Below are 23,835 nucleotides of genomic sequence, written 5' to 3' on the forward strand. Positions count from 1 at the left end.
CGGGAACAGACACAGGATCTAGTGAGGTTAGCCTTACCAAGGAGAAAATGGAACGTGCTTAGGAAACCTGCAAAACACAGCGCAGCCAATGAAGGCAATCCTGGTGCCCCCCAGTCAGAAGGAGGCCCCCTGAGCTGTTCTCTCAGTCCCGGCAGTGGTTAGTTCCACTGGGGGCTGACGGGTCTCTCTGCACAGCTGTTGCTGAAAGCTGCCCTGGAGAGGGACATCTGGGCCTCAGTAGCAGCTCTGGCCCAAGGGCTCTGGAAGAAGGACTGCAGACTGCTTCTGAGGGGCCAGTGAGGACAGGACAAAGGTTTGTCTCTGCCTTACTAAGGAGCTCCTTAGTTCTCCAAATACCAAAAGCAGAGAAGGTGGGGGAAGGGACGGACAGAAGGACGCAAGAAGATAAACAGGGTATTTGCTTGGCCAGAAGTGGGCTCCCCTGGGGTTCAGCCACAGGACTGTGAAGAAAATCATCTCCCTAAGACACAAAATGTAACCCCACAGCCTGGAAATGGGGCTGGGCAGAGTCCTGGTGGAAGGACTGTGAGAAGAATGAGCTAGAATGCCCAGGAGGAATGGGCTGGGTGATCAGCAGCTGGAGAGTTCAGGGACAATGGGTTTGAGTAAAGGCACACACACGAACCATCTGTTATCTCTGAGAATTCAGCTGTTTCCCACTCTTGATCTGTTTTCCTGTCAGGGCAGGCTTTCTTCTGAGGGGCGTGTCCAGGCCTGGCCTCAGGGGAGACTTCCTCCAGGGGGTCCTGGTGCCAGGACAAGCTGCAGAGACCACCCGGCAGATGCGGGGTGCAAGGCAGGTACCGTCACTTGGTGATGGTGGTGGCTGTCATTTGATGTCTCGCTTTGCTCACCTGCTCCTCATTCTTTCCAGCCTCTGGCCTCTGACTTGGCTGCAGCCATGAGGACTCTGCAGCCCCGTCAGTGTCATCAGGACGTGATCCATGTTCTCAGTGTCTCAACTATCACAGCCCCGTGGGGAGCTTGTCCTGGGCTTCCTTCTTGAAGATTCAAATGCTCTGTAAAAGGCCAGCACTAAGCTCTTACTGTCTGCCAGGCGCTCTCTGAAGGGCCAAGGGCGCCCGCTACATGAGGGATTACTAGCCCCACTTGAGGTTAAGGAACTTGTTCAGTGAAGGTCCCACAGCTTATCAACGGCAGAGCCCACGTCTGACCAGGCAGCCCCAGGAGAACTCCAGTCCCAGCCCAGGCCAGGCCTCGTGGGATTGGCAGGGAAAGAGCCCAGGAAGGGGACTGGGAAAGGAAGCGGGGGGGGGGGGGGGGGTCCCAGGTTCACAGGAGGCCGGTGCTGAGAGTGCCTGGCCTGGCCTGCCTGCCCCCAGTCTCTGATGGGAGTTAAGCCAGATGCTCCTAGGTGACCAGAAAGCCAAACAAAACAGGGAACTAGACAAGGCCAGTGTGCTCAGGAGATGGAGTACCAAGCGGTGGTTCCTCCTCCCAGCCTGACTGTCACGGAGCTGCAGATTTAGAGGGAAAGGGAAACGTCGGAGAAGTAGTAGTTCTGTTTCTACCTGGAAACAATTCAGATCCGTGAATTGTACTGCCTCAAAGGCAACACTGCAGTCCTTCAAAGCTGTGGTTCCCCGGACAGTCACAGCCCCAAGCTGAAGGCAGACAATGCACCTTTGTGAAGGCCGAGCCCCAAGAATGAGGATGTCAAGAGTTAAGAGCAGATGCTGTGTGTGAGGCACAGAAGCAAGGCCCAATCTCCTGGCTGGTGAGGGGCTGCAGCTGCCTCCCGGGGGCTTGGTCAGGGTCCCACTACGGTCCAGTCACCATTACAGCCCTGGCTACCGCCTTCTGAACAGAAGTCCTTCTCGTGTGAGTCCCAACACATGCCTGGGCAGGAAGTATCGCTGCCGGCCTGAGTCCACACTCACACCTGCCTGCTCCCCGCCTCCCTCTAGACACTCGCGTGCACTGTCTGTGGCTGTAGGTCAGACCCACGCCAAAGCCGATGTTCTCCTGTCTCCTTTATCTCAGTATTCTCTGTGGGGCACAATTTGACAGAGGAGATGCTTAATGAGATTAGCTTTTTAAAAAAATTTACAAATGCAGCTCTCCAAAGTCGCACAGCGCTGCTCAGTAGACGCCTGGATGGGGAAGGGGTGGGGGGTGGGGGCCCAGCAGTTAGGCCACCCACAGCCCACCCTAGGCCCATCTCTCCCCGGGGACCTCTCTTCCCAGTCTGCCTATGTCTCTTTTCCCATGGTCCACTCTTGCATTTATTTTGGGTTTAACCTTTAAAGTTTTTCCAGTGTGTCACAAGGGACCTCCCAAGGGGCAGGTCTTGCCCTGGGAAGTCTGTGTTGTGATTTTAAAACCTTTTGTTTACAGGCAGGTGATGTGTCCCAGTCATCAGCGGCCCAGCAGCGCTGGGGGGAGACCTGCTGTTGCTCAGGGCAGATGAGGCCTCTGTGGGAGAAACAGGCAACCAGGACTTGCTCTCTCAGTCCTACTTACCTGCAAAGTTTCTGGCCCAACAGTGTGGCTCTGGTTAGGGGTACACAGTACTGTTTCTAGGAGGCAGTGAGGACAGTGCACTTTAACTTTCTCTCCGCCCTGTCAGCAGCAAGACTAAAGGCAAAGATGAACCCAGACTTAGAGCCGAGCTGTGTGAATACGAGGTGAGAGGGGCTGTCCGTATGTTCTCTTCTGAGTATAACTTTCCTACAGCTCACAGACGAAACCTTCCTCTCCTGTTCAGTGACTCGCATAACAAGTTTAATACATTTCAAATACCAAGGACGGTGAAAGTAAGGACGATCATTTCTTAGATTGTTAATGATCTTCGAAATCAGATGTTTGCTGCACCATGTTGTTCTTCCACTTCTAAAATAATAAGGCAGTTCTGAGGCTTATAGTCCTGCTCCCTGCCTCATAATTTTTAAGAATTATCCAGAAGTTCTTTAAAAGGGGGATCTGATGTCAAATAAGCATCTTCAACTCAGAGATTGAGGCAAAGAAAGACCTCATAATGAAGCTGGGCAGAAGTAGACATAAGATGCAACTCCTTTTCAATGAAAGCTTCTGTCTCCTGGGTCCTCGTTCTCGACCAGACAGACTGGAAAACACATCCACCCTGTTGAAGTGAGATCTCCTGGCAGATGTGACTCATGGATGCTAGAATGAGACTCTTCTAATACGAAGCTCTTGATGGTTCAGGAGCCTAAGAAGATACAAGCAGCAGCAGCGAGGCCTCGGCTCTGGACAAGCCTCCCCAGGGTGCTTCGAGTGCGGCTCTCATATCATGTATATTTAGTGTCATGGGCCCAGTTCTACCAAAATCTTAAGAGATAACGTCTCCAAAATCACATCACCACAAAAACAAAACGCTGCAGTCTACTTGAGATCATTTTTGCTCTAATTAAAATTTTTATTGAAATCTCTCAAATGTTACCAAGAAATAGTTTTTGCAAAAGGGGGAAAAATAGCTAACAAGCAAATTCAACATGGGAGCTCCCTCTGCTGGTCTGCAGTAGGTTGATATGTTACAAACACATTCCCAGAGACAAATCTAATTTGCTGGAGAAGTGGACAAAAGACAGGTGTGTTGGGCTTTGCCTCAGGAGAGAAACACTAGAAGAAAAAAAAAATCCATGTCTCAAAACAGAGCACAACATTGCTAAGAAAAGCAAAATTAAAAGCTTCTCCAAAGACATATAATAAGACTTCCAAAACAAAAACGGAATTATCCACTAAGGGGATGCTCCATTTTGGTCTTCCCCTCTGCTCTACCTCCAGTTAATAAAAATTCTCTTAGGCCCTTTGGGTGAAGGTTAAGTTCTGATTCCCTTGTCTCTGCCTCCAAGTCTCTTCTTACAGGCTTCTCATCTACTTAGAGAAGAAAGATCCAAGGAGTCACTGGAGGAAGGCCTTCCCAAAATTCCATCAAAGAATTAGTCTTTGGTGAGCCAGCACTGAAGTGTGGAAAGAGCTGGGAGTCAGGTGACCTGGCTCTAGTCATGGCAGAGCCACTTGCGACTTTGGGTAACTCTCCATCTTCTCCGGTCTGTTTCCTCATCTGTAAAATGGGTCAGACCAGCTGATCTGTAAAGCCTCTCCCAGTTCATTCTATGATTCTCATATTGAACAAAGACATTTAAGTAACCATATTTGTTCACCAGTCTTTAGGATACAGAACCCAAGCTTGCACTGGGAATGACCCCAAACAAGAAGTGGGGTTGAGCACAAGGATCTCACTGGTAAGATGAGAGTCCCACCAACTCTAGGACCGACGTGGCGGTGCCAAGTGGATTCCAGGCTGGGAAGTCTCACAATCAAAGATGAGCACACAGGGAGGGTGCTACCATGGGCAGTCCATCCCATTAAGGCATAATGGTTGAGTCCATCTAATCTTGGCACTGTCTCTCACCATCCATTCTCACAAATGGCCTGGGCTTTCTAATCTCTTAAGACTTTTCAGCTCCTTCTCCCACCATATTCCCCAGAATGACTTTTGATTTCATCCGTAATATGAATGAAGCAAGGGCAAATTACCCAGATGTCACGGCCAAAAGCCACCATTGCCGGTCCTTTCTGGCCATTGTCAATTCTTGCCTCTTCAGGGCAATGGTGAAAGGCTTTGCTGCTGATTAACCAAAGCCATGGATATTTAGACGATTATGCCAACTTGGCACCATTTCATGGTATTATGAACATTTGTCTCAAATGTCAACTGATCTGTATCTAGGCAGTCCAGGAAGAGGAAGAGGTGGATCACATGCCCACAGATGGCGAGGCTGGGCCACAACAGACGGGACTTTTTGAGCTGCTCCACAGCATCTACAGAGTTATCTCTGAGGCCACTACGAACATTCTGAGACCTCAGACGAGGGTACCTGCAGGTTTACTCTCTCTCCTCCCTCCCCTGCTACCTGCAAGGGTAACCACACGCTGACATGGACAAAGGTGGGAAAAGCAGCAGGGAAGGAAAGCAAAAAGCACAGTGAATCTAGAAACTGGGTGATCAGCCTCAGAAGAACCCTGCTGCTCTGTTTTCTGTGCCAAGAACTCTCACCACCACCACCTACGTTTTCCTCCACTGCTGGTACTACTTTCTACCCACTTCTCCCAACACCGAGGGTAATCACTTCGGGGCCCAGGCACCAAGGCCTTCTCTCTGTAGTCTGCCTGCATGGTGCCCGGGAAGCTGAGCTGTCCGTGCACACACGGAGCACTGACAACTCAGCTGAAACGGAATGGACGGGTGTCCAGCTAACACCACAACTGACCCCACAGCCTGCGAGAATGCTCGCTGGGGCTGCCTGCAGGTGTCTTATATAACACAGTAAGTTCTGTACAACATACAAGAGTTTTAAGCCAGAGAGTTTTAAGAGTTTTCTGGGAAGCTATTTATTTCATCCAGACTTGTAAATAAACACTAAGCAAAACAAACAAAACTACCACCTTTCCAGGATGACAACTTATCAAAACCAGGTTTTCCTGCTTCCAGGAATTACACTTGCAGTCAGACAAATGAAAGCTACACTGCCTTTCTTTTCCTTTTTTTCGCTACTGACCATCACTCTGAATCTTCACACTGATTACTACTTCTTGTACTAAAAGTAAAGCTAACAGAAACTTTTTTTCCCAAGGGAGGAGAAAGGATTGGTACGTAGACAGTAATCTTTGTGAAGACACAAGGGAGTTTGTTTAGAAAACTCAGGCTATTCTTAACTAAGAAAGCAAGCTGGTCAGAAGAGAGACCTCTATCTTGACCTATGATTACATTTAAGACACTATACTGTAACTTCTATCCTGCAGGGTCTCTTAAAACTGGAAAAAAGGAACCCTTACCTTTTCTTTAACATGCGTATGATAGCACACAGTCCTCCCAACTTTCCCCTCTGTCACTGGATCTCACAGAACACGAGAGTGGAAATCCCTCAACACACAGAAACACACACACACACGTAGGCCCTGTGACAAGTGCACGCCTCCCGCTGCAGCCCGTCCACACAAGGCACACAGGTCTACGCTCGGGCGACGCCCACTAGCCGGCTGGGAGCTGGGGAGGTCACCGGGCCCGGTCTCTCGTGTGTGATATGAGGGTGAGATCATTAAGGAAGAGAGAGGTGTTGTTTCGGGCAAACATCAGGCAGTGGGTGATATCATTGCTGTCAGATGGTCCTCATGAGTCCCGGAGGAGTGTCAGCTTGATTTAGAGGGAATCAGTAATCTCTTGAAGGTGGATCTGTTAGCTGGATAGGTGTTAGTTGTATGGTGTGCTCTGGGGAACCAGGTTTGAAAGGACTGGTGGTGGAGTGAGTGAAGTCGTGGCCGCTGGGTATAAATTACCTGGGCATGCAGTGAAGCGGGATAGGTGAAAGCAGGAGGAGGTAGAGCAGGCGCTAACTCCGCTGGGTACAGAGGGTACGGGGCCCACACTTCAGGGCTACTGGGGTAAAGTGCAGGCACTGTGAGCTCATCTGCAAGAAAAGAATAAGGGAAGAGTTAGTGGTTACCAAACAGCTGGTTTCAAATCAGAAACAAAACACCCAATAACCCCGAGCCCCAATCAGTGTCAGAAGTCCAATTATTCTCATTCTTTTGATAACCTGTTGGCTTTGGTCCCCCAAACGCAAAGCAAGGGAAGGGTAAATACAAAATGAAAACAGCAACGAGCATCTGCTGCCTGTCTGGCCTGCTGAGATCTCAGGCCTGGGCTCCACCTTGGATACTCTGATGTCTTTCCAACTGTAGCAGGGGGAGCCCAAGAACAGTGGGGATTTCCTGCACAAAACAGCAAATGTGGCCCTCTGAAGAAACAGGGAGGAAAAGAGCCAGCAGGCGATATACCAGGAAAACCCACTGCAGAGCCACTGGGAGAGCACTGGCTTACTGGCAGGACCCTGACAGACCAGAAGGACAGTGGGATTCTTCTGTTAATCAGCGTAATTACTACTGACAAATGTCGAGATCACCAAGCACGTTCTGTTTAGAAGCACGAGGCCCAGACACTGTGCAGACAGGGCATTTAAGACGTTACAAGCTTAGAGACTGGAAATGAAGAGCCTGGGGTGTTCTGATTAAAGCTCAGAGCCACAAAGATACAAGTAAGGCCGTTTGCAATTGCTGTTTACACCGACTGTGTTTTCCAGGGGAAAGCAGTGAGTCATATTGCCAGCTGACTGGTCTGATGTTCCTCGTGCAGCCCCCATTCCATTCAGGTCAAGCTGCAGTTTGCCAGACTGAAGGGCAAGTGCCCGGGCCTCAGAACGTACCAGGAAGCAACCCATTAAAGTAACAGCAAACACATGAGGGAGCGTCTCAGCAAAGGCAGAAATAACTTCAGTCAATAGTTATGAATCTGGACCCCGTGAAGCAGCAATCTCAATACTGGCTTTTATCACTTGTCAAAGTCTGAAATCAAGTAGTCCGGGGTGCTCCCTAGGCCCTCGAGGGAGTCAGCAAAAGGTGACCCAGTATAGCCATTAGTGACACCACCGTTCAGGACTTTCCAGAAGTCTACAGTGCGTGTGACCCAGGGTCAACAGAGTCACTTCACTCGTTCCCACCAGGCCAAGCCCTCATTCCAGGTCTCCCTCAGTGCCCCCACCCCAGCTCTGACTCTGGGCGGGGTTTCAGTGTGGGAAGGGGGCTAGAAGACAGCTTTGCGGAGTGTCACGTGGGGACTGCTCTGTGGAACAGGAAAGCAGCTGAGCCTGTGGACTGGTGGACGGCAGGGTGCGGCAGCCAGAGTGGCCGGAGCTTCTGACAGGATGAGAGTCCAGGGCGGACAGACAACTATACTTCAGGGGGAGCCGGGCATCCCGACAGTGCAGTGTGACACACTGTGCTCACCAGCCACCCGACTCCCTCTTCAACAAGGCAGTTCAAGTGCCCTCTTCAGGAACTGTGACGGGAATCCAGCCTGCTTATGCATCCAGGCTGGGGAGTCCAGGCCAGGAGCGGACAACTAGTTATCACTTGGACAGGGAAACAGCAGCAGCAGCAGCCTCCCTGGGATGATCAGGCCTACACCACCTACTTCCGGTCCTAGGGTGTGCAGGCAGCTGGTCTCTATAAGGAGATTCCTTACAGAGGGGTTAAGAGGACGCTTGACAGACCCCGGTGTTTCATGCCACGATGAGTCCATATGATTTCCATTAGAGCAACTGTTGTGGCAGCCTGGCTCGTGGAAACGGACCACTGCCAGAACCAGTGCCCTGGATTTTAAACAAACAACCATTCTCAGGAATGGCAAGCTATTATTGTTGCTGTTATGGTTATTTCAGCTACCATGCTATTTTAAGACATTCTGAGTCTTTTTTTATAGAGTCAAGAGAGTCTCAAGACCCAGCACAGGAATTTGTCAGTCTGTGCTCGTCCAGCGCACGGTGACAGCAGACTACCGGCACATCAGAGGGGCTGTGCTTGGCCTGCGGCCGATCAGTGGTGCTTCCTTTAGAAAGTTTCAAAAATGCAATGAATTTGTCTTTTAAGGTATCTGATTCTAAAGAGAGAAATCATGGAGATAAGGTAGTCAGGGTTTGGATCTCAGTCTGAAGGAATTTATGACTTCCAGACATTTCCACATTTATCCTAAAGCATTATTTCACACTGAGTCTACAGTGACGCTTGGAGACATCTCACTGATTAACATGCACAAAACCTAGCCCAGCAGAATGGTGGCAGCCGGTGGTGGTGGGGGGGTTGCTTCCAAATCCCCTAAACCCCAAGCTGCAGAGTAACAGCACAGTCAGGTCGTGGGGCAGAGGGCTAAAAGAGGTTAGGGGGACATACACTTGACAAATCCCTTGCTGCATCTCGTCATCTCCCCCTCCACTCATATGACGGGATCTGGAGATACTGTCAATATCCAGAGGCACGCAGTGGGTTGGTCAGGAAGAGGATGAGCTGAGAAAGTGCCGATGGGGAGATGCTCTGTGCTGGAGAGCACTGGGAGAGGAGGGCAGTGAGGCTGGTTTCTAACAGCCCGTTCTCAAGGTCAGAGCTGGGTCTCACTCAGATCTGCACCCTTGGGCCGGCTTGGCCTGGCATTTACTGTGCAGTAATGCTTTCTGTATTAAACAGTATCCTATCCGACAAAAAATTCCAAAAGTTGTTTAAAGATACACCAGTTTTCTCTGTTAAAGGAACTTAGGAAATACCCATAGGAACTAGATCTAAAATTTCTCAGTCCTTACAGTATTTGTCACATGCACCAAATAAACTGAGCAAAGGGAGGCTCAAACCAGAGCCAAGTGTTTCAGAGCAGTCATTTTCAAAGTTAAAAATAAAAGCGATGGAACCTTTCTTCAAGCATGTTCCCAGAATCCTTTTTAATAAAAGTGTAGCTGTTTTGATTGACTTGGTGGTGGTGACAGGGATGGCTGGAGGACCTCAGCCCGTGACAGTCCCCGAAGTACACTAGGGGTCCAGAGAAAACAGTTTGAACACCGCTCCTACAGATGCCCTCAACCAGAGACCAATTTTTAAAGTAAGCGCCTCTTCAAAATCTCTGAAGTCTGAATTCATTCCTGCAGCTCCTGGAAACCCATCTGAGAGAGGGAGGGAGGGCAGTTGAGTAGCCAGAGCAGGGCTGAGAAGAAACAAAGAACAAGGAGACAACTGGAGTGGAACAGGACAGGCTCTCTTGACTGACTTCAGTGGCCAAGGTACCTTGGAGTGTCTACAGTGCCAAGGGGGCCAGTGAGTGAACCTTTATGGCCTCATAGACGAACTGCTGAAAAGTCTGACTCAGGAAATACAGTAGGTAAAAAAAAACAGGGAGAACAGTAAATAACTCAGGCAGAGCTGTTCATTCCCTCCATGCTCCCAAGCTGTATCTCCACACCCGCACCATGGCACCCACGGTGCCCTCCCTTTCCTGTGAGCCAGCGCTTCCCAGAGTGTGGTCCCCAGACCAGCAGTTTCAGCAGTAACTGGGGGCTTGACAGAAATGCAAACTCTCAGCTCTACCCCAGACCGACTAAATTGGAAATTCTGCCCTCCAAGTGATTCTGATGTGTATTTAAGTTTGAGAACCACTGCTCTAAGTTATTTTGTCTTTCTCTCTTATTATATTATTAGCTGCTTGAGTGAAGTGTTAGGCATTTTGCTTTCAAAGTACTTAGCATAGTACCTGTTGCACAGAAGTATGTTGAATGAATGAATGAAACATTCCAGGAGAGAAAACGCAAGTGAAAATCATAATCCCGGGCTTGTTTCATGAGAAACTGGAGGGTCAAAGCAGACCCAGCCTGACATCCCCTGCTTGGCTCAGAGTCGCTGGGGACAGCAACACAGGGGCAGGAAAGGCAGCCGGCCCACGTCAGGATCACAGCTGGGCTAAGCAGCCCTTGTGGACGTGGACACTTCAGCACGAGGATGAAGACCCCCAAACCCACGCACCCTCCTCTGACGGAAGAGGGTGGTTCGCTAAATCGGCTTTTTGCATGTGTACACACTCTTTCTGGTTGCTAATGTGGTGCTGAGAAAATTGCAACAGTTAGACAGACAGGTTTTCCACAGCACGACTACCTACTGAGGGAGCAAGCAACCGCACTGCGCAGTGGGCTTCACCTTCCAGAGTCACTGCCCATCGTGCTCAAGCTTGATAGGATGGGAAGGCTGAAACAACAGAAAGTTTGCTGCCCTGGGCCCGTTAGGAAGAACTGGAGTTCAAGGAGGGGGGTTAAATTCCCCGTAACAAAAGAGGCTCTTGACCACCCAGAGTGAGCCAGGCCCCAGTGAGCAGAAAGGGAGCAGGTGGCCAAGGCTTCCCGTCTGGGCCTAATCCGACCCTCCTGGGAGACTGCGCCGGTCCTTTCCCAGTGCGTGCGCCCCATCGATCTGGCTACATCCTTTCTCCTTTTGCACCTCCGAGGGTAAGGTTGTGGAGGGCTCACAATATACATCTTAATAGGCCTTTTTCTTAACATGAGGTATACAACCAGAAGAGCTCAAGCTGGATAGGACTGGAAACATCCCGAACTCCGCCCTCCAACCCCTTTGACAAGAAAGAACTGCAGTCTTTGACGAAGGTTAAAGCCGAAAGAGCACACGAAGGTCCTCTAGCCTGCCTTTCCATTTGGAAGAGGAAACAAAGATGCTGACTGGTGAAGCTTCCAGTCTAAGGTCACACTGAAAACAGATAAAGGTGACTGACTCTTAGAAAGAACTGAGATAAAGAGGAACAAGGAGAATCTTTCACGGACGTAACCTCAGTACAAGCTGACAACACAAGGTCCCAGGATTTTGGACCACTATTTACTGTGTCCCTTGAATATTTCTATTTGGAAATATTCCACAGCAATCTCATGTTCAACGTGTCTGAAATGAAACATACTCCCTTCAATGGCCTGTCCAGATTTCAGTAAGAGATGCTTAGTTGCCCAAGCCAGGGTGACCTGGAAGTCACCCCATCCGGCCTCACGTTCAATCTTTCACCAAGGTCCTACTGAATCTATCCCAACATCGCTCTGATCTTAACTGCGTCGTGGGATTACTAAAAGGACTCCTAATAGTCCTCCTGGCGGCCGCACTGCACCCAGGTCAACTTTTAAAATACTTTACAATCTCCATGATTTCCCCTTGCTCTCTGGACGGTGTCTGAACTCCCAATACCACGACCTACAAGACCCACGTGATCCTGCCATCGTCCACCTCTATAGCCCTGGCTCTCACCTGGTTTTCCCTCCTGGTCTAGGATCAGTCAGTCATGTTCATGACTTCACCGTACGTGGGTCTCTCCCACTTCCAGACCTACTACATATTTGTTCCCTCTGTCAGGGGTGTTCTTTCCTTTCCTCTGGCTTAATTCTTATTCATTCTGCAAAGGACTCCAGCATAGATGTCACTTCTTCGGGGGGGTGGAGGAGAGGAGGTGACTGCCTTCTTTTGGTGGAAGCATCCCCTCTGTGTTCTAGAGCATTCTACAGCTGCCAATCACAGTACTTACTTCCAAGACTGTAAGTTCCTACTCTGTGCCTACCCCAGTGACTAGCACAGTATGCCCGACAGTATCAGGAAGTCACCCATCTCCTCTGTGCTTGACAAAATGAACGGAGGAAAACATAGCTTGCCCTTCAGAAGGAAATGATCAAACTGTAGATTAATTCAACTCTCTGTGGGAGAGAAACAGGCCCAGAAAGTGGATGAATGTGAGAGCATGTAAATGCTACTCCTTCAATAAGTAAGACTGTTTCAACCCTGCTTCAATATCACCTATCTTCATACATTTTCATACACAGCTAAGAGCGTGCACATCATTATGCTGGATCCTGATTAAAAGCTCTGGAGAATGGGGCAGGAATGGGTGTCTCAGTTACATGACGAGAAAGGTCTACTCAAGGTCTCAAAGCTAACCCACAGTGTCTGAACTGGGGTTAGAATCCGGGTCTCACGTCTCAAGGTTCAGGCTCCCTGCCACCTCCCACCCTGTCCTTCCTGACACCCGATGCCCTCACTGCTGGTGGCGGTGACAGGCCCCTGGAGTGCAAGTGGCCTAGCTTTTAGCATACTCAGTTCACGGGAACAGACTCAGGGACACAGTCCGCCAGGACAACTTGCCTGACAGATGAAGAATTCAGCCAGAGGAAACAGCAGCCATGACACAGAAGGTCCAAATATGATGAAAAATTCCAAATAAGCAAAATAAATCAAGGATTCTGTGAAGCAATCAACTCCTACTCACATACCTCAGCCAGGAGTCGATCCAAGTTTGTTAAGTAAACGCTTCAAAAATCAGCCTCGCGAGGCCCAGTCTGCTGGGGACTAATCCATTGGACATGCTTTTCTGGTGTCGGGGTTGAGAACATAGCCCACTCCCAGCTCCTCTGGCCCAGCACAGCGCACACAGCTCCTGCAGTGGGTGCAACAGTGTCCCCCCGAAATTCACATCTGCCTGGAACCTCAGAATATAACCTTTTCGAAAACAGGAACTTTGCAGATTTAATTATTTAAGAATCTCTAGATGAAATCATCCTGGTTTTAGGGTGGGCCCTAAATCCAACGACTGATGTCCTAATAAGAAGAGGAGAGGGCATGGAAAAAAGGTGACTAAAGATGGAGACAGAGGTTGGAATGATGTGCTTACAAGCCAAGGAATGCCAAGGGTTGCCGGCAGCACCAGAAGTTAGGAGAGACGCATGGGACGGTTTCTCTCTCTGAGCCTCCAGAAGGAACCAACACTGCTGACACCTTGACTTCAGACTTCTGTTCTCCTAAACTGTGAGAGAATACATTTCTGTTGTTTTCAGCCACCCAGTTGGTGGTCATTTCGTATCACAGCCCTAGGAAACCGTTAGTTACCACAGAATGTCACACACACCCTTTCAATTAGCTCCCCAAGAAGAAAGTATAGAGGAAGAATCAAAAGATTTGGTGAAAAGTTTAAAAGCTGTGTTCAGCACCACCCAGCACAAATCACGACTGTAATTTTTGTGTTCTGCACAGGGAACCAGCTGTACTCAGTGCTGGAGATACCAGGAGAAATCAAGCCTGTGTTCAGCCCTCCTCCACTTCTGCCTTCTTATCCCGATCTTGGGCCACCTTCATTGCTGCAATTATTAATTCCATTTAGGATGATGCATAAATCTACAGCTTTCCATGTAGACATCCTAAACGCATCAAAGTCAACTCATCCAAAAGCACACTGTCACTCATAAACCAATTCCTCTGCTTACCTTCCCACAATGTCCTGTATCCCATTTATTCATGTCCAAAGCCTCCTTTATTTCCCAAATCCAAACGACTGCTAAGTCCCAACACAAAAGATAACAGAGACTGATGACGATGACTAACTGCAGTAAGAAAGTAGCTAACGTTTCCTGAGCATATTTCATGTGCCGCACACTGTGCTAGGGCTCCTTATGGGAGGTACCAGTGTCAGCCCCTTTTACATGACGAGGAGGCAGAGGCACACAGAAATTAAACCCCTAGTCCAAAGGCTCACAGCAAGTGACAGAACCAGGGTGGGAATCAAAGTCATCTCAGCCCAGAGTCCAGATCCCTCACTTCCCTGCCTCTCCGTATTAACTATGGTGCCTATATACCTTTAACACTACCTTTTCCTTTCCATCCCTACTTCTACCACCCAAATGCAGGTTCCCACGTGGACTATTTTAACAATCTCCTGACTTGTAATAACTTCCACCGTCTCTCCACTCCAATTTTTCTCTCATAACACATATTCCTAGAACAACTCTTTAAATCTGCAGGCCAGTCCAGACCAAAGAAGTAAGTATGCCAAGGAAATTCCAAAAGCAAGCTGGTCTTCATTCAGCTGGCCCAGAGTCACCTCCCCTCCAGTTACTGACTTTCTGCCATGCCTCTGGGCACTCATGGTCCTGTTCGTTCCTTACTGTGCAGCTGTTCCATGCCAAAACAACATCCAACCCATGGTATTAAAAGGATTTGATCCCTGATCTGAGAGATGAAGGGAACCCAGAGCACAAGCAGGAAGAAAACAGTTCCTCTGGGGACTTGATCTAAGTCACCACTGTTACCTACTTCAGCTCACCACAATAGGACACTTTCATTCCTCTTCCTTCCCGAGACCTGCAAGCCTCCCCAGGCACACGAACTTGGAGGGCATCTCTCTGAGAGCCTGGATTTCTGTTAACTGCAATCAAATTGGGCTGTTTAATAAGAGCTCTACTTCCAGAAAGCACTGGATTTCTGTCATATAAACAACATAAAAACATCTGCCCAGTTCTACTCTATTAGAGACCTTGGGCAGCTTCATGAGGGTAGAACTCGTCAGCTGGAGTCACCAATGTGCCCTTTCAGTGTCTGGTGCAAAGCACGCATTCAGTAAATATCCCCTGAATGAATACACCCTCCCTTTTACATAGCATACCCCCTTCCTCCTCTTTTCTAGTCCAGAACTGTACTGTCAGTTAAAGCATTTCTGCTGTCTCTTTAGCAGCCCAAACAGCCTTTTCCACCTGTGGTAGGTAATTTAATTATAAAGAGATTTCGATACTGTACGTAAGAGTGGCTGTCTGTGGGACCAGGCACATATCAAATGGTAATAAGGTTTATACAGCGCACACTTTCTGCAAAATACTTTGCAGACTTTAACCTATTTATCCTCCAGAACATCCTTTTGAGGTAGGTACTGCTAATCCATGTCACAAAAGCAGGATGCCAACTAAGGGCTTGGAAAGGTTAAGTGACAGGCCCAAGGCTATGCAGCGGCGAGGAGTGAAGCCGTGATTTGACAATAAGCAATGTGGCTCCAGAGCTCACGCTCACACTGGTTAAGACAGTGGTTTTTTCCTAGCCCAACACCTTCCCCTCAAACCACAAAGCTTAACTTCCTAAATTAGAAAAGGCAGGTCACCCACCACCTTCAAAAACAAAAAAGAACAAAATACTACTTTAGGGTAGATGAATAACAGAAGAAGTTATTTTGAAAACATGAAAATTCTGGTCTGCCTATCTGGGCCCTGAAGATTTATCATTAATACTTAATTTAAAAAATTTGTAATAAAAAGAAAAGCATACTCATAAGGTAATTTTGACCTGACTTTTACAAGAAGTAGTTAGGAGACATACTGTGTGAGGATGAGCAGTAAGGAAGGGAGAAAGAAGGCATGAGACGTTACAGGTTTGATCCCTAAGACGGCCTATGAGACATGTCCACCACTTGTGCTTCACCGACAGTACTGAAGGGAGTAGAAAGAAAGGAAGAGCTGTTCCTCCCTCCATTTAAAAACATTTAGGAAAAAAATTAGTGTTTGAGTAAAACTTCCACTTGCCATTCACCTTTTTAGGGTACACGTCAATTGTCTGATAAGGGAAGAAAATGAGGGAGGGAGAGGTATGTTTACAAGAATATGGGCAGGCACAGGTGTCTTTTAAATGAAATTGCTGCTTGGACGTATCTCTATTTAGTCTATAAAAATAGATAATCTACAAAACTGTTTTACTAAACTACATGCAACTTGAGTGCAGGGCCTGTCTGTTTTACTTACCATGTACCCCCAGTGCCTAGCATAGTACATTTATCCAGCAGACACAACTTTTTTATAAATGCCGTGTTAGGCATAAATCTTTGCATACCTTTTATTCTTTGAGATAAATTCTAAGAGTGGAATGACGATGTCCCGGTGATAAGCAAGAACCCTGATACATCTTGCTGTACTGAAATGTCTCAATACATATCCCCAATAGAGGCAGAAGCATTTGTACCAACTTTTAATATGACAATATTGGGAATCATTAAAAACAAAACTAAACAAAATGTTGATTTTTTTTTCAGTTTCTAATTTTTTTTTTAATGAAGGTACTAGGAATTGAACCCAAGAACTCATGCATTCTGAGCATGCTCTCTACCACTGAGTTATATCCCTCCCACCAAAACTCAATTTTATAAGCAAAAAGATCAAAAATTTTAATGTACATTTCTCTGATAGTTAATAAAGCTGAACCAAGTTACTCTAGATTCTTAGTTGGAACAGGTCCTACCCAGAAAAGTATTCATTAAGGCATGCTGCTCTCTTAAAAAGCCCAGGATAGACCAAACGTCCTTCCCCACAGCTCCCATAACAGCACGTGTACCTTGATTACCGCACCTGTCTACTACTGCACTTACATGGAAAATGGGCTCTTTCTGTATCTTTCACCCTCCCCGAGCTGTGATCTCCTACTCCTACCTAGCACTATGTCTGGCACACAGAAGATACTCAACCAAAGTCTGTTAAACTTACTAGTATTACCAAGTGCCTGCAACTTATTACACTATCAAGGACATGTAACACTGAGAAATAATCAACCCAGATGGTTTACAATTTAGCATATTTCCTTGACTTTTAAGAAAATGTCAGTCTAAATCTTCGCAGGCTCCAGTCCTGGATAAAAAGGCAGAAACTTTAATAACTTGTCACAGCTATCAGTTTTCAAGAGATTGAAATTAACTTAGGGAATTGATGAATCAGAACCTCAAAATATACCTTAGAGTACAAATAACACAAATCTAGACACACACAAGCACAGTGGACCACGGGCCACGGAGTGAAGCTGTGCGTCTCCACAGAGCTCCTCCTCTCATCCCTTCCCTCATCCTGCTCTATGAGCTCAGCAACTCTACTCCATTATGGTTCTCCATCTTTGTTCCCTGGCGGGCCCTGGGCTATTCACCCTTGATATATCCACAGGGAATGGCAGGGAATACTCACACGTCACTGGCAGAGTGTAATATCTTGGCTGCACAGGCGGGTGGGCCACAATGGCAAAACCTCTGCCCTCCCTGCTTCTCCTTTCCTGGTTTTCTCTCATGTTAGAGCAATCCAAGTCTGTCGTTTGTTGTTTTGAAAATAGCTGAGTTAAATATGCATGGTTATGTCAGAAAGTTCCAAGCATACTTTCAAGAAAATTTATCCATGTTAATGGAAACAGGCAATAGCTTATGCTAACGCTGTGTAGCTCCAGGAAATCACTGGAAAGTATAGCCCATAGACTGAAAGGTACCAGCCTTTCAGAGGATAAAGACCAGCTGAAGTAAAATGCCACCATCTCTACAGATCAATAGCTGGAAAGCTTACAGTTTTTCCTGGTTTCGCAGGTGATACTATAATTTGAAATTCAAATTGCAACTGTAAAATGGAAACAGTTCACACAGAGGGAGCTGTGCATGTCATTTAGCACCTTCCTGACTGAGGTGGCTGAGGCACCGTACTCCAACAGCCACCATCATCACCACCCCTCCCCGACTCCTGGCTGTCCAGGGCACTGAGACCGAGGCACCAGAGTGCCCTATGGTCAGAGCTGGGGCCGGTCAAAGGCAGGGATATGGCAGTCGAAGTGCACGTGTGGTAAATGTCAAAAAAAAAAAAAAAAAAAAAAAAAAAAGCCCCTGTGTGAACATGCCTTCCCAAACTATCCCTGCCCTGGCCTCTGAATGGAAAATAAGGAGGAAGACACAAAATAACGAGAACATCGGTCCTTTGTGGCACAGTGATCACCGCGATCACTGTCCAAGAGAAAGTCTCCTCCCTTAGTGTCAGGTACCTCAGCACCACGATGTTGATGGATATGGCAGACTGCTTGAACACTTCTCTGTGAGGAGGTGTTTTAACACTGCAGGAGGGCTAGAAATTAATCACTTAAATATGGAAAGTCTCATATTGCCAATTACTGTAAACTATGAAAAACCATAGGAACAAGGCCATTGGTAGACCCAAAACTTCCTGTCCACAAGTAACAAATTTATTAGCATACAGAGAACTAAGAAACTTGCCATCCTTTTCCATCTCCTCCAAACTCTGCTTCCGGATTTATTCAGTTTTATAATCTGATGACCTCAGAATAAATCCTGAGTGCAAACAAAACTCCACTCCCAGAAACACTGGTTCCAAGAACTGCTTTCCTTGGTCCCCCTATGCTCTCAGAGCTGACACAGGCTCCACATGACCACAGAAGGACAATTCCACCTGCATGCTCTATGATGGCACTGAATAACATGTTTTCTGAGAGGGCTGAACCATGAGGCCACAAGATGGTGAAGTAACTGGGCAATCTCCAGTTAAGAACAATAGAAAGAATAATAAGCCAGTTCTTAAATGCAGCTCAGGGCCAGCACAAAAGAATAAAGCCTACAAGATACAAAAATCTCCATCTAGTCAGGGTTGCTTTCGCTCAGATTTTATCACACCTCTGTCAATGGCTTCAACAAATACTTGCTAAATCCCTACTAGGGGCCAGATGCTGGGTGAAGGCCATCATTTTCAATTTCTCCCACCCAAACGTGGGACAGTAATGCTGAGCCATGAAAGAGCCTCACTATCTACAAACCTGAAAGTGTCTTGGTGAAGAGAATGTACTTGAAAAAGATTATTTGGAAATGGAACTCCTCATTCATCTCATGGCAGCACGTTGTAAGGAAAATATGATTTGTCATCTGGAAAGTGCTGTAAGGGCTGTAAACTCTTCAGCGAATAAGCAAATGGTCACTGAAAAAAATATGGACAAGCGAAGAACAAATGACCTACTTGTATCAGTGTTACAATGGGGTAATTCCAGAAATACAGTGAAAGGTGACTTAATACGTTTCACCTCAAAGTCAAACAAGTGTTTCTCCTCTTTAGGTCTTAGTTGTAAATCTTGCTAACTGTGCAACCTTGGACAGTTTATCTAATTTAATTTCTCTGAGCCTCAGTTTCCTCAGATGAAAATACAGGCTATCACATAGGTTCATTATAAAAAGTAGATGAGAACGTGGAATGTGTACAGGAAGTGCGCTGGACTACAGTGTCAGCTAACAAGAACAGTTGACACCAATATAGGAAAGGAGGTGAGGACACAGTCTGGAGGTGCAAATAATGTCTGTGCTATAGGAAATCTATCCTGACTACATGAAAACTCCCTGGTTCATCAAATTGCCTGGGACCTGCTTGGAGGAGACGGCAAGGAGTGGTGTTTTGGAATGTGTGTCCTCAGCTACTTTTTATGTTTAACTCTGTCTCTTCCTCATTCTTTTGTGCCTCATACTTACTGTTGAGCTCTTTTTTACTAGGAGTAAGCTGATGATGACTAGAAGATAAAGCTTTGTTAACTACGTATTCACTTTTTTAATTTTTTAAAACAACAGTACTCTCCTTTAAGAGTAGAAGATTCTTTTGAAAGAAGTCTCACTGCCCTTCAGCTTCTCTAAGAGGATCTGATCTGTTCAAAAGGTCCACTTAACCTCATAAACAAAACTGTCCAAGTACCTTTGGAGACTCTGATCTACACCTCTCTGGCCACCCAATTCCACCAGCTACAACAAATTACTATTACTATTACTAGGTCCTAAGTTACAACAGCAGCTCCAAGAGCTGACGTTATCTTAGTACTCTGATGGCCTTTACCGTATTTGCCTTTTTTTCTCCATTTGCCTTTTCCTCTCCATCTCTTTGACTCACAAAAATCAGAAAGATTTAACCACAAAGTTTAAGAACAACCATAACAAAAAGCCTAGATCTTAATTGTGCAGGAGGTTAATAGTCGCACTGTTGACTTTGCAGTAAGATAAACAGTAAAAACTTGGCAAGTACTAAGTATACAATCCCCACTTCCCCACCTCTCATTCCTGAAGATGGTACTCATTCCTGGGATGTGAATGACAGGAAGAGTTCATGAGAGAGAACAGGGCATCTAACCTGGTTAGAAACACTGATACAGTGAAAGAAAACTAGAGGGGTCAGGTTACTTGAGCTTCTTTACTTGGGGGAAAAAGTCATCCTATCTCATGAAGATCTTGGGTTTTTGGTGATCAAGATTACCTTCAAACTCTAAAAGGCTGCCAGTTAGTCTAAGTCTTTTTCCAGTTTTATGCTCATGTGCAAAACTAGGAAAACCTGTGCGAGAGGGTCAGCAGGAAAGCTGGCTGGTTCTGGCATGACTTTGGAGCCTTGGCGGGCAATCCACGCTGGAACCAAGGAGTTTGTGGGGCGGCTTCACCTCCCCAAAGTTAGATACCAAACTTTTTAACAGTAGAAAGGGTATGCCCAAAGCGGTCCCAGTGCCAGCAAGATCTCTCACAAATCTAGAGCTTGCAGCCAGTTAAGCATTCTGAAGAAAGTCATATGAGGTTCTTTAAAAAAAAAAAAACAAACCAAAAAAACAACCTTGAGGGAGAGGACCTTAATGTTCAAATCTAGAGTCTGGTTAAATAACTATGAAAGGGCACTTTATTAAAGCCACTGAAAACGATGATGTGAGAGATGTATTTATAAATATGGACAAACAACAAAACACTCAGTGAGAAAGAAAATGGGTTATAAGACAATACGTGTAGTATAATTTCATTAATAACACACACACTTTGCATGAGGTATTGGTCTAATGCCTTGGTAAGCAGCCCAGGATTTGAGTCACATATTAGCTATGTGACCTGGGCTAACTAAGTTAGTAACTTCTTAAAGGCTAAACTTCCTCATCTGAAAATTATTAAAGTGAAAGAAGGGGAAGAGAAGGAGGAGGGGAGTACCTGTTCTCATAGGCTGTCATGAGAATTAAATTAGATGTGTAAAGGATTTAGAAAACTCCTTGTGACAGAACACATATTCAATGATATTATCGTGATTATTTCTGAATAGTGGATTTTACATATTCTTTTCTGCTCATTATGTTTTCTGAATTTCTACTATGACCATGTATTATTCCCATATTTTTTAAGGGGGGAGGGAGTAACACAAAGGAACATAAGGGTCATTTAGGGGATGAAAAAGATGAGAACACTGTTCTTCCAATGCTACAAAAACAAATATAAGAGGATTAAATATAAAGACTGAAGATTTTCTTAATTTCATACTTGTTAAATTTTATGTCAGAAAACATATACAGAAGAAAAGTATCTCCACCCCAGCAAATGAGACATTTAAAAAATAACTATTAAGTATTATATGTCTCAAAATAACCTTGAAGGACTGATACTATTGCTTCTACCTTACAGACGGAGAAAATTCAGGGTGAGAGAAGCTGAGTGCCTACAAATGACTCATGACAGACCTGTACTTCAAAACCCAGGTCTGCCTGACTCTTGTCAATACTACTAGAAAAAGCCGGTGCAACGTGGAATCCTCTTCCACAAGGTACAGTGTCCAGGACTGAAATCAGGAGATTCCACCCTGGGGTGATCCTCAGCTCATGTTGTAATGTATATGCCAGTTAAAACTTAAAACTTGGGCTTTGCACACCAGCCAAAAGGTGGAAACAACTCAAGTGTCCATCAACTGATGAATGGCTAAACGAAATGCAGTCTATCCAAACGATGGCATGTTATTCAGCCATAAAGAGGAATGAAATTCTAACACATGCTATAGTATGAACGAACCTTAAAGACATTAAGCTAAGAGAAAGTAGCCAGACATTACTGGCATGATTCCACTTACATGAATTACCTAGAACAGGCAAACTCATACAGACAGAAAGCAGGTTAGAGACTCCTTGGGGCTGTGGGGAGGAGAGAATGGGGAATTATTGCTTAACGGTTAGTTTCTATTTGGGGTGATGAAAAAGTTTTGGAAATAATAGTGGTAATGGCTGCAAAACACTGAATAATTAATACCACTGAATTATACACTTTAAAATGACAATTTTTTATCATATACATTTTATCACAATTTTAAAAACTAGTAATATACAAAAACCCACATTGAATTGTATACTTTAAATGGGTGAATTGTATGGTACACAAATTATATATCAATACAGCTGTTTAAAAAACCAAAAACATCTTGTGCTCTGTATACCCGGTGGCCCAACAGACCTGGTTTTAAACCTCAGATGGGCAGCTTGTCAACTGTCACCTTGGACACATTTTTAAAACTCTCCAAGTTTGATTCCTCATTTATAAAGTGAGGATAATTAACTGCATTTATGTGACAGGTTGTTGGGAAGAGTATATGAGATAATGAATATAAAGAGCTTAACAAAATGCACTGAATAACAATTGCTATTATTGTCATCATTATTTTTGAACTTCTCACACCTGAAGATTCCCAAGGTCAAACATGTCCTACCTATTGGCTCCAGGCTTTACCAGCTCCCACAACTATGTAAGACCTGAAGACCCACCATGACAGCAAGAAAGATATGTCCTGGCTCCCCAACCGGAGTCCATCAGGGAAACGGAGCAGGAGCTCCACCCTCCCACATGCTACTACCCAGCCATAAGAAATAATCAAATAACGCCATCTGCAGCAACATGGATGGACCTGGAGACTGGCATACTAAGTGAAGTGAGCCGGAAAGAAAAAGAAAAATACCATATGATATCACTTACATGTGGACTCAAAAAAAAAGACACAAATGAACTTATTTACAAAACAGAAACAAACTCACAGACATAGATAATAAACTTATGGGACCAGGGGGCAGGGGGTGGGAAGGGCTACATTAGGAACTCGAGATTTGCAGATACTAACTACCGTATATAAAATAGATAAACTACAGATTTATACTGTATAGCACAGGGAAGTTTATTCAATATCTCGTAGTAACCTATAATGAAAAAGAGTACAAAAAGGAATACATGCATGCATATGGATGACTGAAACATTATGCTGTACACCAGAAATTGACACAACACTGTAATCTGACTATACTTCAATAGAAAAAAACAAAACAAAATACTTGCAGGAGCTCCACCCTCCCCAGTCCTACATGTCCCATGTAACATCAGCTCACCCTCGCCTCTGCCATCAAAGTTTCACAGCAAATCAGGAGGGACAGAAAGGCAGAGAGCATAATTCTATTGGAAAGACTGTGTGCACACCTCAGACCACCCCGTCCTAAGTAATGTAACATTCTGCACAAAAACAGTCCATTGCTAAACAAGGATTAGAATTTTTTAAAGTATCTTTAAGGACAATACTGTAATCATGATGAAGATTAAGTAAGCAAAGGGGCTGCTGACTGTTCTTTCTCAACCCTGTTCTCTGTCCATCTCCTTCTCAGAGCTAAACCCACCTAGTTCCTTCATCCTTTTCTCTTAGCAACTCCTCTTTCCAATCTTTCAATCATTTTCTTCACGCTGGATCCCCTCCAAGTTTTTCTCCTCTCGCACAGTGCTGAGGCCCAGCCTGGGGTGCAGGGGCTGGGAACAATCTGGTAAACGAATCAGAAAGTCCATGGCACACACAGTGTGCAGCTTGGATGGTAAATTATGAAAAGATTAGGCTGTGAATGCAACCGATGGCTGTGGGCCAGCTGGTGGGTGACATGACAGGAGTTTACAAACGTTTCACAGAGGGAAGAGAAACTGTTTGGAGAGTTGTCTCTAGACCCTTCCTGAGAATTGATGAAAAGAGATGAGAATGGGAAGTTTAGTTCAGAGACCTGGACATTGGTGGGTGG

At 45.9% G+C, this 23,835-nt stretch overlaps 1 protein-coding gene across 5 annotated transcripts in view; it reads right to left on the reverse strand.

Annotated features, from left to right (window-relative positions):
• RBPMS (RNA binding protein, mRNA processing factor) overlaps positions 1–23,835 on the reverse strand; it is a 158,717-nt gene that overhangs the window by 20,976 nt on the left and 113,906 nt on the right. For 2 of the 5 annotated variants that reach the window (XM_031440172.2, XM_031440176.2), the window contains exon 6: positions 6,343–6,473. In XM_031440172.2, coding sequence (XP_031296032.1) covers positions 6,343–6,473 — 131 coding nt within the window. The other 3 variants (XM_031440175.2, XM_031440173.2, XM_031440174.2) reach the window with 3 other exon arrangements.

The sequence above is a fragment of the Camelus dromedarius genome, chromosome 22 (genome assembly GCF_036321535.1).
Source record: "Camelus dromedarius isolate mCamDro1 chromosome 22, mCamDro1.pat, whole genome shotgun sequence".
Lineage (NCBI taxonomy): Eukaryota > Metazoa > Chordata > Mammalia > Artiodactyla > Camelidae > Camelus > Camelus dromedarius.